Consider the following 16,561-nt stretch of genomic DNA (forward strand, 5'->3'; position numbering starts at 1 on the left):
ACACATGCATGTATGAATTCAGTATGAGTTTGAAGAAGTGCAGAACATCTAATGGATATTCACTAGTACGAAATGTAACCCGATTCTTGAAATTTTGAAATTATGTCAGAATTGAAGGCAAAAACAATATGATTTGCCCACCCTCCCTTTCTTCACCCTCTCAGGTCCTGGGTACATCCTGTAATATTCGTTGGATCTGTTGTATGTTGCCTCATTTTGACTTTGATGGTTTTTCAAAGATTTTTAATTTGTTATATCTGGAGCTTTCAGTAGCATGATTTTCATTACTAATACCCATTACCCTCCAGATTCTGAAGATGATTGTTCAACAATTGGAACTTGCTATGTAACTGCTTCTTTATACTGTGATCAAGACAAATAAATTTACAGTGTTTGTTACTTTGGTTATATCCTGCATGTAACTGAAATGGATGGCAAGATTAACAATTCTTCATTAATGCCTGCCTACATCCTCTTTCCAAGCATCTTGTCAGCCAAATGTATGTTTTTCACAGGTATATGTACTGTTATACACCCTATTTTGCCTAGAAACAGTCATAATCCCCCCCCCCCCCCAAAAAAAGCTATGATAAGAATTTTAATAATCAATATCCATGCTCAAACTCAAAATGTGTATTTAAGATTTTTCTAAAATTCCTTTCCTTCTTTAAGCTTATCAATATTGCTCTCAAAATATTTGGAAAGGTTAGTATAGTATATGCGATGGTCTCACTTATGTCAAACATCTGACAACATCGGCTAGTATTCAGTCCATGTATTCTCCCAGTAGATATAAAAATGCTGTTGAATAAATTAAGATTGTATGTTCCAGTTAATACAATGGTCTGTGTTAATGACGACTGGTCACATGTGCCAGAGAATGTGACAAACTTGTAAGGAAGAAGGAAGGAATATTGAATGTCAATGCTTCAACAACATTGAGTGTTTCAAAATGGTGCACTACTTTTGACTGGGCGACGATGAGGGAGGATATCAGCTAATAGTATGTTTAAGGACCTTAGCATTTGCCTCTGGTGATCAGAGAAATCAAGAGTGTGGCCACAACTATGAATAAGAGAAGGCAGCTGCCAACCCCCCACCCCCCTTTCCTGTAAAAAATCATTGTTGTCCAAACTCACATCCTATCCTGTCAAACAAACCAGACACATCAATTCAGTGCTAGCTTGAAGAAGGTCAGAACATTTAATGGATATTGACTAGTAGAGTTGTCACCTGAATCACGAAATCTCAAAATTATTTCATCATTCACCACAGAACTAATGTGACGAGTTGCCACTGCTTGCCCATGCCTACTCAGGTCCTGTGTATGTTCTTGAGAGAAACTAAGAGAAACACACCACAACTTCAATCTAAGCTTTTCGGTTGAAATAAATACTTTCCTCAGCACTATGCAGGTACTGTTTTCGACAAGCAGTAAATTACTGAGATGTTTACAGTGTCTGCAGTGCATTTGAGCATTTGTATGAACTCTGTACATAGCTTACTGTACTACTAGGGCATGCTATTCTGTATCTATAAGCAAACTTTTAACTGATTCTGAGTACGAACAGAATAATTATTTGAAATTTTCCAAACAATGACAGCTATTTCAAATATATTTTGGTAAACAATTTCCAAGAGCAAGCATTATCTGAGCAATGAATGTAGTTTAGATTGGGATATTAAACACATCAGCTGCTTGTGAATTTCAATTACAGTACAAACAGTGGTGTACATGCAACAGTTTTGTATCTTATTACTGTATTTTCACTGCAATATCATCCTGTTCCAGTTTATTTGAAAAGAAAAAATGCAGGCAGTTAATCAAGTTTTCTTTAGGCAACTTGATCATCATTAAAACCATCATTTATTTCATTTTTCTTTGTGGTAAAATTGCTGTGCAATAAACATGCAGGCGAAGGAATGATGAAGGATTAGTGTTGAACTTCCCCAACATCAATGTTGTGATAAAAGGAGAACTAGCTCGAAAAGAATGAGGATAGGGAAAAACTGTCGGTGGTCTTTTCAATTTCACCAGCACTGATTTAGAGAATTTGTGAGATTCATAAATCAGGATGGTCAGACAGGGATTTGGATCGTACTCGCCCTGAATTAGAGCACTGCTTCATTAGGTGCAGTGCAAATAAGGGGTCACATGAGGTTGAAACAAGTATCCAACACACTGACTTGGATCGATCACAGGCAATTTCATCACATGAAAATCCATAATGGCAAAAAAGATTGCTAACAGACTAAACTATTTGTATCAAAAACAGAATGTTATATGCATACATATGGGTAAAATTTTACATAAGGATGCAACGAAATACAGCTGCCAAACAGATGTTATCCCAACTAGAGAATTGTGAAAATACAACACTGTAAAGGATTAAAAGTAGACAGATCAACAGAATATATGAAGGCCTGTCAAGTGTAATATCATTAAACATAGTGCAAGATGAAGACACAAGCTCTTCTTGTGTATCATGTTAACTATATACTTTGGAAGTTAGCAAGGTGTTTTGAGGTATATGATGCATTTGCATATAACACATGAAGGAAGGCAGAGCACAAGAAAACCCAGGGACATGTAATGATACGTTGCAATAGCCATTTCAGAGTAGCGGTGCATAAATAAGGCTGGTAGACACGACAAAGAGACAGGCTGAACAACTCACCTTCAGCGGATTGCTGGCGGGTGTCACACTGAGAGCCTTCACCGGTGCTTCTTTGTCACCCTCCTAGCACAGGCCACCACACATGTACGCACACAGACAGGTAGAGAGAGAGACAGACACAGAGATAGAAATACACAAAAGAAACTTCAAGAGATGAAATTAACATAGGATAAACACAAAACACCCAATTACTAAGAAAGGTTAACAAGAGTTTCAGCTTAGTTACATGTCTGCATGTTCTTGCAAATTTTGGCAGCTAAGAAAATAATTAACAGGAAAAAAATTCATGCCATTACTACTGGAAATTAAAACTGTGATACTGTTTAATGGCAAGAGCAAATTAACTGCATAAAATAATGCAACTGACATTTTAATAATTATTACAAATATTAGCCTTAATCATTTCAGGTACTGCACTGAAGTCTTATTCCAGACTTGTTTAAATATTTAGCCAAAACATGCAAGACAGTATGTTCAAGCCACCAATGTAAGCACCAGAATGCTTACAAAAAATAAAATAAATAAATAAATAAAATGAAACAAATTATGCAGAAAAACTATTTAAAAATAATAACTGAAGGTAATACTGTACTTAAGGAATAAGATGTGCAAAAGAAAACATAGACTGAGTATTAAGTAACAGAAAAGTGGTGCTTCTCTAGTCAAACATGGTTACTAGCCACCAAAGAGATATGCAAATGAATTTTACCAAGAACATGTTTTTAAGTAGCAATAAGAAGAAAAGAAGCTGTAGCATGTATGTAAGTATGAAAATGATTAAGATATGAAGATTGTAGTTTGACTAGTATTAAGGAAATTGTCTCCTCTTTCAAGAACATCCTATATTAATTACTGACAGAGGAACAGGTACAGCACAGGGTTATTCCCATTAGGCCCATGCCACCATACATCTTCTTTTTCCCATTCATGTATGAAGTATATCAAAAAGAGAGTGCTTGAATCCTAAAAGCTTCCTAACATATTGAAACTGTGTGTTAGATGAGAACTAGAACCTGTACCCTTGCCTTTTATGGCTTATATTCTTACCAACCAAGCTAGCCAAGTAGACTGATGGCCTAGCTCAGAGTTTTAATCTGCAAATATCCCTCCCCTACCCACATATCTTCTTCATAGCTTCCTGGTGAAGCTTGCCTGGGAAAAACTCCATCCAAACAGGCCTCAGAAGGTCCAATGGTACCGACTGACCGCCATGCCATGCTCAGCTGATAGGCGTCACTGGATGTGGATATGGAGGCATGAGTGGTCAGCACAATGCTCTCGCAGCCATTGTCAGTTTTTGTAACAATGGCTGCTACTTCTCAGTCAAGTAGCTCCTCAATTAGCCTCACACGGGCTGAATGCACCTTGCTTGCCAACAGTGCTTGACAGATCAGGACAGTCACCCTTGCAACTTTGGTGATCTGGTGGGAACCAGTATTACCACTGTGGCAAGGCCATTGGCAGGAAAAAGGATAAGGTGGAGAATTATCAAGCCATAGCACAAAAGTTGTTTCCATAATGAACCTTGTAAAAGTCTGCTGTGATAAAGCTTTCAGATAGGATAATGTCTGTCTACTTCATACGTTTAATTGACCACAAGTTTCAATCGGCTTAAACTCCAATGTACTGTGAATAATTCATTCTGCTAGCATCCTTATTTACATATCCTGGCAGGGCACTATTAGCAGCACAAGAAAAGACATTTAATTTTGCAGCAGAGCTGATTCCTTGATCCATGAAGAGGTGGAATGTGAGGGGGAGGAGAAGGGGTATATAGTTCCTAATATAGTACCTTTACTGTGATCAGGTCTTCAAGATAAATGCATAAACTGATGTAACTGGTTAGAAAATATTATTTTATACAGAATACTGATAAATTCTGCTTTTTACTGTTCAGTTTCACTTCATGAAATTATGCTGAACAAGAAGCAGTTCAAAATAATTCCATTAATGCATCTTCCATTAACGCATTTTTATCTATCAACTACATTTTTAACTAATAGCACTAAATAATGGAAACAGCAGATCTTGCAGATAAATTTCTCAACTTCACATGAATCATGAGTCACAAAAAAATGATAGTTTTTGGCATCAGAATTAGCACATCTTCATTTAGCACAAGAGGAGAGGCAGTTGCAGTATAAAAGAGCAACATACTGTAATCAATATTTTCTATAGTGACAGCAGGGTATTGGTTATCTGAACGTCAATCAACTGAATGGCTGCTTTAAAGAACTATTACTTGCTTGTGTGTGCCGCCCTCCCTCAGCTATGGTCTTATTCCCCCCCCCCCCCCCTGCCCTCCCCTTCACTGCTCTTGCCCCTTCCCCCTCTGTCCTGGATCAAAGCTGAGTTGCCAACAAAAATAGCTGTTTGTATTCTGTGATGAACACTTGTGTCACCTTTGCGGTTCAAAGTAAACTTGCAATATGAAGTACCTAAGCATAAACGTGTTGTACTTTCTACGAGAAATAAATAGAAGGTTAATAAAAGGTTAGAGGAAGGTGAGTCTGCAACCAAGTTTTCTGATGATGAGTACAAGGTAAGTCGACAATTAAAAAAAAAATGAGCGTCAGAACTTTTATATCTAAATTATGAATCTCACCATGAACATGGATCTAGATAATGTGGTTTACAAGTGGTTTATGCAAAAAAGATCACAAGGAGAACCTATCTCTACTTCCACTGTATGTGAAGAGGTATTTCACTTTATGGAAGATCTTGGAGGACCATCAAATTTTAAAGTAAGCATGGGCTAATTAAAGTGCTTATAGTTGACACATGGCTTTCATGAACTTCAAATACAAGGAGGAAAAATGTCTTCCATGTCCTTCAAAATCAAACTTAGGGAAATATTGAGGAAAGAAGATTATGCTCTTTAAAACATTTACAATGTTGACGAAACTGGACTCAACAGGAAAGCTTTGCCAAGAAGAATTCTTGCTTTATGTCATGAATGAGCACCACTTGGTCCTCAAATAAGCAAGGATCGTATTATTGCTTTAGACCATTCTAATGTTACTGGTAGTCACTTATTGCCTATGCTCATCATTGGTAAAAGTAAGAAACTGTGTTGTTTTAAGAACATTAATGTGATCTGCCATGTCTATTGTTTGCATCTCACAAAAGGGCACCTGGATGGATAGTAAGATTTACATGGAATGGTTTATGGAAGCTTTTGTAGCCCCTGCTAAAGCTCATCAGTTAAAGACTGGCCAAAGGGAGAAAACATTACTGCTATCTGACAATGCACCAACTCATCCATGATGTGAAATCTTAAACAAATAGGACGAGTAATGTTTCTTCCACCTAACATAATCTCTTTATTACAGCATATACATAAAGGCATCATTGAGACTTTCAAAAGTTCTCAAATTCTAATTGAAAATGACAGAATTAATGTCTGAAATGTGCTAAAAGAATTCAATTGCAATGAATGTGATAAAGAAGACATTCAAGAACAGATGAATGAGTGTCTATGATGCAGATCCAGGACACCAAGTCACGTAGGTTAGCGAAATTGTAAACCTCATCACTGATAGAGGTGATGGCACCAGCATCTCATCTACTCATGATCCAGAAAGTGAAGATGAAAATATACTGGCTGCTTCCAAAGAATTTACTTGTTTAGATATTACCTTGTGGTGGTTTGCAGCTCAAAATTAAAGTGACCTGTCCTGGAAAAAGTGTGTGACTTAGCTGCTCATAACTAGGTGGGCTTGCTTACACAGAGAAAAATTAAGGATCTTTTAAAGTGTTAATTCTGTACATGTATACTGAACACTGCTCCTGAACACTGACCAGGTTTTGCATAGTTGTGAAAACCCTTCCTTCTGACAGCAGATTTTCAACAACACTGAAGATTTTGATTGTTGTTATCATCATTGCGACTGAAACTATGGAAACAAGTGTCATGATCCTTAAAAAAGAAGTGACATATGCATTTAAGTTCCTTGCCACTTGCATCCCCAGCAATGTCCCTTTTTATGTCCGGTTTGAGATGTATGGCTGTGCAGAACACTAAGTTAGATTAAAGTACCACTTAAATTCTTTCATTCTACAATACCAATTTGTCACTCATTTTCTGTAGAAAAGAGAGATATAATTTCCAAGCAAAACCTGAAGGCAACATCTACTCAGATTTAAACATACAGCCAATGAAGAGAAGGTATTTTTTCCAGGAATTAGTAACTCGTTGCAGCAATTAAGGTGTTCTACTTAAGCCTGTTTTCATCTATTTTACTTTGAGATTACTTTGATGAGATAATGAAATGAAAAATTGTCTACTTGCAGGGAAGGATATGTTCAGTATGTGTTATTGCGGATGCTCATGGAAAATGTATACATATAAAATCAGGGAGAATAATGCTTACAATTTTTGAAAAAAATAATCAGAACAAAATTGTGTGTCTCGTCTCCTAGGTTTTCTTGGCGCAAGCAATAATCTCCAGATTTTTTAAAAAAAATTTGCCACAAATTTAATGTTATCATTTTACATTACATTTTGACAGCTTCCCCAGATATATCTTCTGATTTGTCAAGCACAGATCTCAGCAGCTCACTGTATGGACTTAGACAAAATAGCACATGAAATCAGCAGCAAAATACAATATCTGGAGATCAGTGATATGGTTGACTGTACTACTAGCAAAATTTAACTTTAGAAGGACATGATGAGGATAGAAATCAATGAAGATAAATGGTAAGGGGCAAAATTTTAGAACTGTTTCACCAAATTAAGAATAAAAATAAGACTGATTTCTTAACAAACAAAAATCACAGAAAGATGCTACAAAGCTCACCTTCCATATGAATTCCCCACTTGAACTGGAGTTGTCTTCTTCATTTGTGTCCTCTGAGCCACTTTCCCAATCTGGAGTGTAACAATCACCAAAGTCTTCCTCTTTTAGACTGAAAGATGTTGACATGAGATCATCAGAAATTGCTGCTGGTACAGGTGAAAAACCTGTATCTTTCTCCTCAGCACTGTTCAAATCAGCTGAAAATGCTAACATTGATGGTAACTGTTTCCATGATTCCTCTTCCGGTGAAGGCATGGGTGCCTTGGTTGAAAGGGCACTGGCTTCTCGGCCTGCACTAAGCCAGTCACGTTCATCACTGATTGCAGCTTCAGCCTCTTTTCTTTTCCGATAAAGCTTCAGGGTGTCATTTAGAACAGGTCCTCTTTCACTCATTTGATCAACGAGTTGTGTTTCACTTTCTTCTTGCTTGGTTCCTTCATTTTTATCACTATCTGCTATCTTCTCTGAATAATTATCAGTCCTATTTTGATTCATTAACATTTTAAGTGAATTAAGAAGTTCACTGTGTTCTGTAAACTCTTTCACATCACACTTTTTATGAGAATCTGTGTCTGCTGATTTATCAAATGATGTACACAAATATGATTCGGGGCCTCTTTCACAAAAACTGGACACATCAAGTTGGTCTCCTGAATTAGTTTCTTCTGCTTGTGTTGTTAAATCTCCATCCTGTGTAAAACCTGTACTTAGATCATCATAGCACTGATGCCTTTTCAGTGTATTCTCCACTCCAGTTTGATGTGTTCCCAATGAAATTGGTTCTGATAATGCTTCACTAAATGACTCAGATTTTGAATTATCTTCTGGTGTCTTGTTTTCTGCTTCAGATAAGCTTTCAGACTTATCTTCTATGCTTTCATCAACAGATACAGCATCCATTTCCTCACTTCTTTTCACTTGCTCCTTGCGATGTCTCTGAATAAATTCATCATAATCTTGGCCTTCTGTTACACAGGCTTTCTCTTTACTACTACTCATTGGTTCTAACAAAATTTTTGCAGGTTCATTATTCACATGATCTGTGGAGTTATTTTTACTCATATCACAGCATGTTTTACTGTGACTGTCACAATCATGAGATTCATCTTGGGTAAAACTACCTGTTATATCCAACATTTCATTTACCGGGGAACTTCTTTCATTTCCTCCAGGAGATATGCTATCTGGTGTGAATACTTCATCATCTGATGCTATATCTCTGCTGAAATTAATACCACTTCTTGTAATGGAATTACTGTCTGCTAACTGACTGGCAGGTTTTTCACTCATATCTTCAAATTCTTTTACAAATGCAACATAAGATTTTGGTTTTGGGCTTTCTAACATAGTAACTTCATTAGTCTCAGTATTCACAACTAAAAAGTCATCATCATAGTCATCATGTTGATTTACTGCATCCTTTACTGTCTTTTCATTTTTATCAATGCTTGCAACATCATTAGGTTGCTGGAAATCCTCTTCCAAGTCTTCAGAAATGACACTGTTTTTGTGCTGGTCACTGTCTGTATCAACACTACTCACACTGCAATTTGCCAGTGCTTGTCGAATTTCTTCTTCAAATCTTCTCTTCTCCTGTTCTTCACAGTAATCAGATGATTCTCCAAATATATCATTCAAAAACACAGGGCTAACTGGCTCTGAATCAAATTCATCTTTTTGTTTTCCTTTCATGATAGATGATGGAATGGGATAGTTTTCACTTATGGTGGCTGTAAGTGAACTGACACTTTCTCTTTCTTCAAGAATTGGTGAGAGCGGAGCAGTGTAAACATTGTAAAGAATAGTAATATCAGTGCGTTCTTCTTCTCTTTGTAAATCATCATCAACATCATCTATTTCATCAGGATGAGTTTGCTGCTGTGCACATGGTAGTTTATCACGAAGTTCATTTCTAATTGCAGCCACAAACTCTTCATCTAAACTAAGTGGAACATATTTATCACTGCCACTGCTATCATCATTTTTAAAACTATCTGAGCTTGAACTTCCAGGGCTTAGATTTTCTTCTGGAATGTTTGAATCATAGTTGCAGCTGCATTCATCTTCATCAGAATTTTTATATCTTTTATCATTTGGCTCATGCAAGAACCACCCAGAATGATCAGTCACAGGGAAATGGTCATTTTCTAAAAATATATCTTCTTTTTTTACAGAGTTTGAACAAACTTTCAATGGTGTTTCTGAAGTAACATCTCTCACAGCAGCTAGAACATGTACATTATCTGAGCAAATACATCTCTCATTACACTCCTCTTTTCCACAGTTGTCTTTGTTGTTAAGAACATCAGTATTTAACTGATCCTTTGAGACACATTCATCTGACAACACAGGTACATTAAGTTCAACAAAATTATCAGAAAACTGGTAGCTTTCATTTTCACCTTTCCAGGCATTTATGTTCAAATTCAGGTTCAGGGGCGAAAATTCTGTATTTAACTGCTCAAGAGAAGTTACATAAGTAGTTGGTACATCACATTTTTCCATTTTATCAGGGTCATTTATATTGCTTTCCAAAATCTTATCAGAATCACATTTCTTATGGTTCATAATATCAATATTAGCTATTTCATCCCTGTTTCCTTGAATTGAGAAAGAGTCATCAGGAAAATCAAGAGCAGTACTTCTGTGTTCTGCATCTTCATCACATTCTTCCCCTTTAGCAGAATAGTTAAATCCACCTTTATTAAAAGTCTCCTCTAGTTCAGCTTCAATATCTTCTAAATTGTATTTTTCATCACAAGCATCTTCACAGCTTTCACTAAGGCTACCTTTGTCACGAAATCCTGAGTCACTACTTCGTTCATCATCCGGTGTAGAATGTTTCACAACATCAAGGCCCAATTCATCATCTAGCTCAACAATGACATCTTGGTTAAATCGCACCTGATAGTCATGTAGCTTTCGACTATGTTCATAGTTTTTCTCATCAAAGGTCACATGGAGCATTTCGTCACCAGAGATTTGAGCTTTATGCTGATGGTTCCACTTCTCTACTTTATTTGGTGATGCCTCAGATAATGAATCTTCTCCAGAATCAAGAAATGATAACTGTTTGGATGTCAAACACATTTCAATCTTCTCATCAACACCACCTCTAAGAAAATCAAGAGCAGCATGATCTGTTTGTAGTGCATTTTTTGACAAGAAAGATTCTAAATTGTTAATTTCTAGATCTTCTTTATTAGTATCAATGTGAAGCTGTCTTGTGATTGTATTATTTATGTTGCCAGCAGAATTGTGGAATGATTTTTCTTCTGGGTGTAATCTGACACCACTGTCAGAAATAGTTTCCTTATCACTCTCTGTTTTACTTAATTCCACCAAAGGCAGTATTGCCTGCTTCGCTGCAAGTAAACACGATTTTTCTAGAGAACTATGGATGACTTCCTTGAGAATAAATTCTGATAATGTGGTTTTGAGATCACAGTTAGGGTCACTTAATGCTGATAGTTTCTCAGGATCTGCCACTCTTAAATTATCTGCCTCATTTAATGATGTACATTTCTGGAGTGTGTTATCTATCCACTCATCAACAATCTCTCTTTCATAAGCTACATCTTCACCTGTCTTCTGCTCCTCCACAGGCTTTGTTGTGCTAACAAGTTCTACATCAAATATGTTAGCCACAATAGATGTATCTGGACTGGTTTGTTCTGAATCTACGGGTGTGGCAGAAATGAGATTTAAGCTTGGAATTTGTAATTCAGATTTTGTATCTTCTAATCCCATCTTTCCTTTCTCTGAAGTGCAGCTAATCATACTTTGTTCCTTAGTATGAATTTCGTACCCTGATGCTAGGTAAGGGCCTGTCCATATTTTATCATCCATACTCTCTTCTATTCCTTTCTTGCACTCATTAATGCTAGAGTCATTTCCTGCTACATCAATGTTTAAAAATTCTGCTTTTCCATGGAGAGAATTTAAAGAACAATCATTAGACAACACATTAATGTTCTCTGTAACTTCACTTTCTGGAAGTAATGGTGGCTCAGTATAAACATTTTTTGAAACATTGTTTTCTATAGTTGTAGTACAAATTCTGATGTGATCAGGCAGGCTAACATCAACTTGGGCTTCTACACTATGTGGTGCAGAACTGTTTACTTCTTGTTTCAAATTAACCAATGGGGGAATTACACTTTCTGTTTCCACTTTTGTAAAATCTACCTTTGTTGCCAGTGTTCCAATATTTAAATTTGATGATTTGCTTTGATCTCCATGGAGCAAGTCTGCAACAGCACATTCTGTCTCATTTCCGACTAAGTGACTGCCATCATTGTGCCCAGCAAAGGGCACCTTCTCAATCACAGTTTCACACTGGCAAATGTTGCTTGTATTATGGGTTGAAGACTCCGTAATTGTACTCTCAGATGATGGACGATAATTGAGCTCTTGCATGGGATTAAGATTATTGAGGTGAACATTGCTCAAAGAATAAAGTGCTTCTTCAGAAACTCCAGTTTGTGCTTTAGTACAGATAGTTTCAGTGTCATTATCAAGAGTAAAGTGAACTGGACCACAGCTATCAGTTACAGCCTGTTCTGAAAACTCCCCTGGGGTTTCCTCTAGATGTTTATCATTTTGTGGCATCTGCATGTAGTTTTCCGTTAATCGTCCTACTGTGTCTTGAGTATATCTCTCTGTAAGAACATCTGAATCGACAGAAGATGCAACTGCATTAACATTTGATTCTTGACCACAATTTGTTTGTTCCAGACTCCCTCTGAACCCTGGATCTGCTTTGTTACAGCTATTACACATGGAATTTATTTCCCCTTCAATTTTGGTATCATTCTCATTTTCTGAATTACTCTTTTCTGGAAACTGTTCATGTTCTTTAACTACCTCTGTAACAGCTTCTGGAGATATGCTAATATTACTCTCATCTGGTGATAATGAAATACAACCTCCATTATTATTTTCTTTGTACTCCAATGGAAATGGAGTTATATTTTCAGTAGTTGAAGATAATGTTCTTTCTGATGACACAAAATGAGTTAAGACATGTTCACCATTTAATTCTAATGGTTGTGATGTCTCATTCTGTTCCAGCATTAATTGAATGTGTTGCAAGGAGTCATCATTACCCATTTCTGCAATTTCATTAGGTTTTTTTACAATAAAGGGAACATTCATACCTAAATCTAATTTACTGTCACCATCTCCCTCAGAATATACATAACTGTCACTGCCATATGTACTGTCATCCCTAAAGGCTGTATTAAGACCTTTAAAGTAATCCATAGTAAATTCTTCAGATGCTCCTAATATAACTGAACCACTATAATCTTCATCTGAACTTGTTATGTGTGGTATACTTAAATTATTACTTATTAGTATATTCTTTTCTCTTTCGTCTAGACTTTGTGTTGGTAGTGAATGGCCACTGACTTGGATCTCATTGTCACTATCAAAATTATCACTAATTAAAACAGCAACATCTTGTTCACTTGTTTCATCTGGGCACAATTTCAGTTCATCTATAGAGTTGCTTCCTTCCTTTTCAGCATATGGTTGGTCACATACTGCATCAATTGATTCCACGGACTCATCATCAGCTGTACTTAACACATCTTGCACTTTGTTGACAAAACCTTCACCAGCAAAAAACTCAGGTGACAAATCCTTTAAACCACTAGCAGGTGCTAGAGTGGAAGTGTTACTGTCTACCAGCAGCATAGTAGGACCAGTGTCACTGACAGAAATTTCTTTATTTTTTTTAATATCAATATTTTCATTATCACTGATAGGATATTGAAAAGAAGTGTATGTTTTACTGCTATCCACATTTGAAATCTTATTATGTAACAAAGAAGGAACAGAGTCATTATTTGCATCATCTATTATTAAAGTATCTTCTCTCGCACTACTATTATCCTTAAGCCCTACACTATGCTCTAAACAAGACAGCCTTTCAGATTCAGAACTATTATGAAATGAGCAAGTTGAACCCATGGTTGGACAACAGCTGGATTGTCTTTCTGTTTCTAAAAAACTATTTATTAAACTTTTCAGTTCAGTAGGCTCTTGCTTACTGCAAGAAACCAAAGTGTTTTCTGTTGTGGATATCTCACGGTAATTTTTATTTGGTTGATAGTTCGCATCAGATAGGACTATCCTTTCTTTCAACTGTGAATCAATTAAAACTTCTTTTATAATTGGCTTAGCACTGTTTGAATTATCTGTCAGTTCAGATTTTCTTTCCGAGGCATTAATGGCTAAAAAATTTTTTTTATGCGGATGGTCTGAGGATAATAAACTATGTACTTCAGATGCAGAATCATCACTGAAAGGTGATGATCTCTGTATGAGTGGATCATGCGTCGGAGAAGGAGTCAAATTAATTTCTGAGCTCTGTGATGACAATGAATTGATTGTCAATCTATTTTTGTTACCATCTTTTTGGGCTTCATGAAGTTTAACCAAAGTACTAAAGAACTCCTCACCCAATACTGCCTGGTGAATATTACCTTCACTGCCAGCTATCGGAAAACAAGCTGATTTAACAGCAGAGCCACTATATTGCCGAGAAAGAGAATTTTTTCTATTCACACTTCTCTCAAAATTCCATGTCAAAGAAGGAGGTTCAGAATCACTACCATCACTGCACTCAATGTGAGTTAGAATCATAAGATCTGCTACACTCTTTGATTTCTCTTTCACTTTTTCAGAAAACTCTCCACGTTCTATCCTCTTCCTCCATGTTTCATCTTCAGTATCTGTTCCCGAATCTGTAGTTTTACTTTCATGGTGGAAAGTTTTGTAAGGAAAACTCTCTTCCTGAAGACTGTCAAGCTGTGCTTCAGACTCTCTTGTTTTACCAGTTTCAATTTCAGCTGGAATTCCAAGTCTGAAATCCAAAACAACATTCTGTTCACTTGCCACTATATCCTTGGCAGGACTCTCATGATGCGAAACAGTGTGACTGGAAACTTCTGAAGATGATGATGAAGTTTTTTCCTGAGCAAGAGCATTGTCTAGATCTCTTATAGCTTCAGATATTTTCATTACAAACTTGGCATCTTCTTCATTTGTTGTTTCTACTCCCTGTAGCCATGAATCAAAATCAGGTTCAGATATTATATTTTCAAGTTCATTGTTCTTTGATTCAACTACACTCAAACTTTCAGAAAATTTCATTGTATTTCTATCATCATCTGCAATAGCAACATCTGTTCTCACAAAAGTATCTGAATGTTCATCTATTGATGTTTCACACAAATTCTCAACTGATCCATGTAGATCTTGAAGGCTAGCAGATTTCTGTTTCTGCTGCAAATTTGGGGTAAAGAAATCCCCTCCTGAGCTGCTTGTCAATGACAGTTGTGGTGATGTTGTCATTGGTGAAGAACTGCTAACTTCTGGGGAAATTATTGACAGTGACATCACATCCATGCTTTCTCCAGATGGTCGTGGCAAAACAAAAGCCTTCTGTTCAATGAAAGAAATGGGCAGGCCACCTTGATGGTGCTGCCTGGGCAAAGTGTGATTGTCAGTCTTAGGTATGGTGTTTGGCTTGAAAGATTCCCAGCGCCTTTCAAAATCTTCATCTGTTTGTAGACTGGATTCCTCTCCAATGTATTGGTCGTGGCTTAAATGCAGATGGTTTAACATTCTAACAACTTGGTCCAAAGCTGGCCTCTTCACAACAGGTTCCCAACAGAGCTTCATGAGAAGATACCTGCAAAATATGACATTTATGAATGGCAATCAGAAGTGTAAATGAAAAATGTAAAAAGAAATATACACCCCTTGTAAATTAATATGGAAAACATTTACACATAAATAAACATTTTAAAGTTGAAGTATTCAAAAAATCCAAATTAAAATGACATGTTTCTGTGTAATGAGATACATTAAGTTCAATAAAAACAAAGTAAGAAATACAGTCCAATTTGTCACTGTTTAAAATTCTGTGTGTCGTCCTTCCATGAGGTAAAACTCTTATTGCATGATATAAGAAAAGTTTGTCACACTCAAAATACTTTTTTATAAACAAACAGTTGAAATGGACAAATTTTCATGGAAAACACACATACTCTGGCATTATTATCCTCCAATAATGTCTATGTTACACACACATCATGAAATTCAGCTGACATGATTACAAATATCTTGTAGATGACTGCTGGTATGACAATAATTTAGTAAGTGTCATTTTCTTTACAAAAAAGAAAATAATATTAATTTTGTGAAAAAACTATCCACCACTTTTGTAACTAGTAAAAATAAATATTCCCATGATGCACTTCAGTAACAAGAATTCATGCAACATATATCGTATGCAGAGAATATTCTTGTTTCAGTGTCTTTAAAGTTTCTTTTAATATATGATATAATGATGTGTGATCTTCCAACAAATTTCAAATAATGTGGTCATCTGCATAAATTCTATGAAACACAATGACAAACGTATCAAGCAAAATACAATTACAAAACAAAACAAGCACTTCCAGTATGCGAAATTACATTCATATTACACATAAAGAAAGTGTGAAAAGTTACAAAAATATTTGAAAATATGACGTTTTTCCACAGATATACTGAAGACACTACATTAATCTACAGACTTTACACAAAAACTGCAATAACCTACATAAGAAAAATCCAAGAGTGACCTGCCAAACTAAAACAAAGGCTAATTCACATTACCAAATAACGACACAATTAATCTGAAATACTGTTCAACTTTCTGAATGTGTACCATGCTTCAAATGTACAACAAACACTAAACAGATGATACAGATACAACTGGAGTCACTTTAGCTACACATTCAGACACTTAATTTAAAAATGCAGGAAAGGGAAAATGGGTTTGAATGAAATACACACTTCATACAAGGCCTGAGAATCCAGAAGGCTGGAGGCAGGCTGCAAGAAACATAAGATTTAAAAGAAACAATGTTTTCATACTCCACAGCAGCAAGAAAATGTGTAAGTGAGCATGAATAGCAAAAGTAAAGTTGTGACAGTGACAATATTTTCTCAAGACTATTTCTGTGGCCTGTTTTCAAAAATGTGTGTCACTACTGGGTGTTTGCTACATGTGACGACAAATAA

General features: G+C 36.2%; 1 protein-coding gene across 1 annotated transcript in view; it reads right to left on the minus strand.

Annotated features, from left to right (window-relative positions):
• The window catches only part of LOC126158234 (uncharacterized), a 679,797-nt gene that overhangs the window by 74,977 nt on the left and 588,259 nt on the right, over positions 1–16,561 (minus strand). Inside the window, exons 10-11 of the mRNA XM_049916428.1 lie at positions 7,481–15,182; positions 2,679–2,741 (exon numbers count right to left, since the gene is read on the minus strand). Of these exons, the coding sequence (XP_049772385.1) occupies positions 2,679–2,741; positions 7,481–15,182 (7,765 nt within the window). The remainder of the gene's footprint in view (positions 1–2,678; positions 2,742–7,480; positions 15,183–16,561) is intronic.

Source organism: Schistocerca cancellata, chromosome 2 (assembly GCF_023864275.1).
Source record: "Schistocerca cancellata isolate TAMUIC-IGC-003103 chromosome 2, iqSchCanc2.1, whole genome shotgun sequence".
Taxonomy (NCBI): domain Eukaryota; kingdom Metazoa; phylum Arthropoda; class Insecta; order Orthoptera; family Acrididae; genus Schistocerca; species Schistocerca cancellata.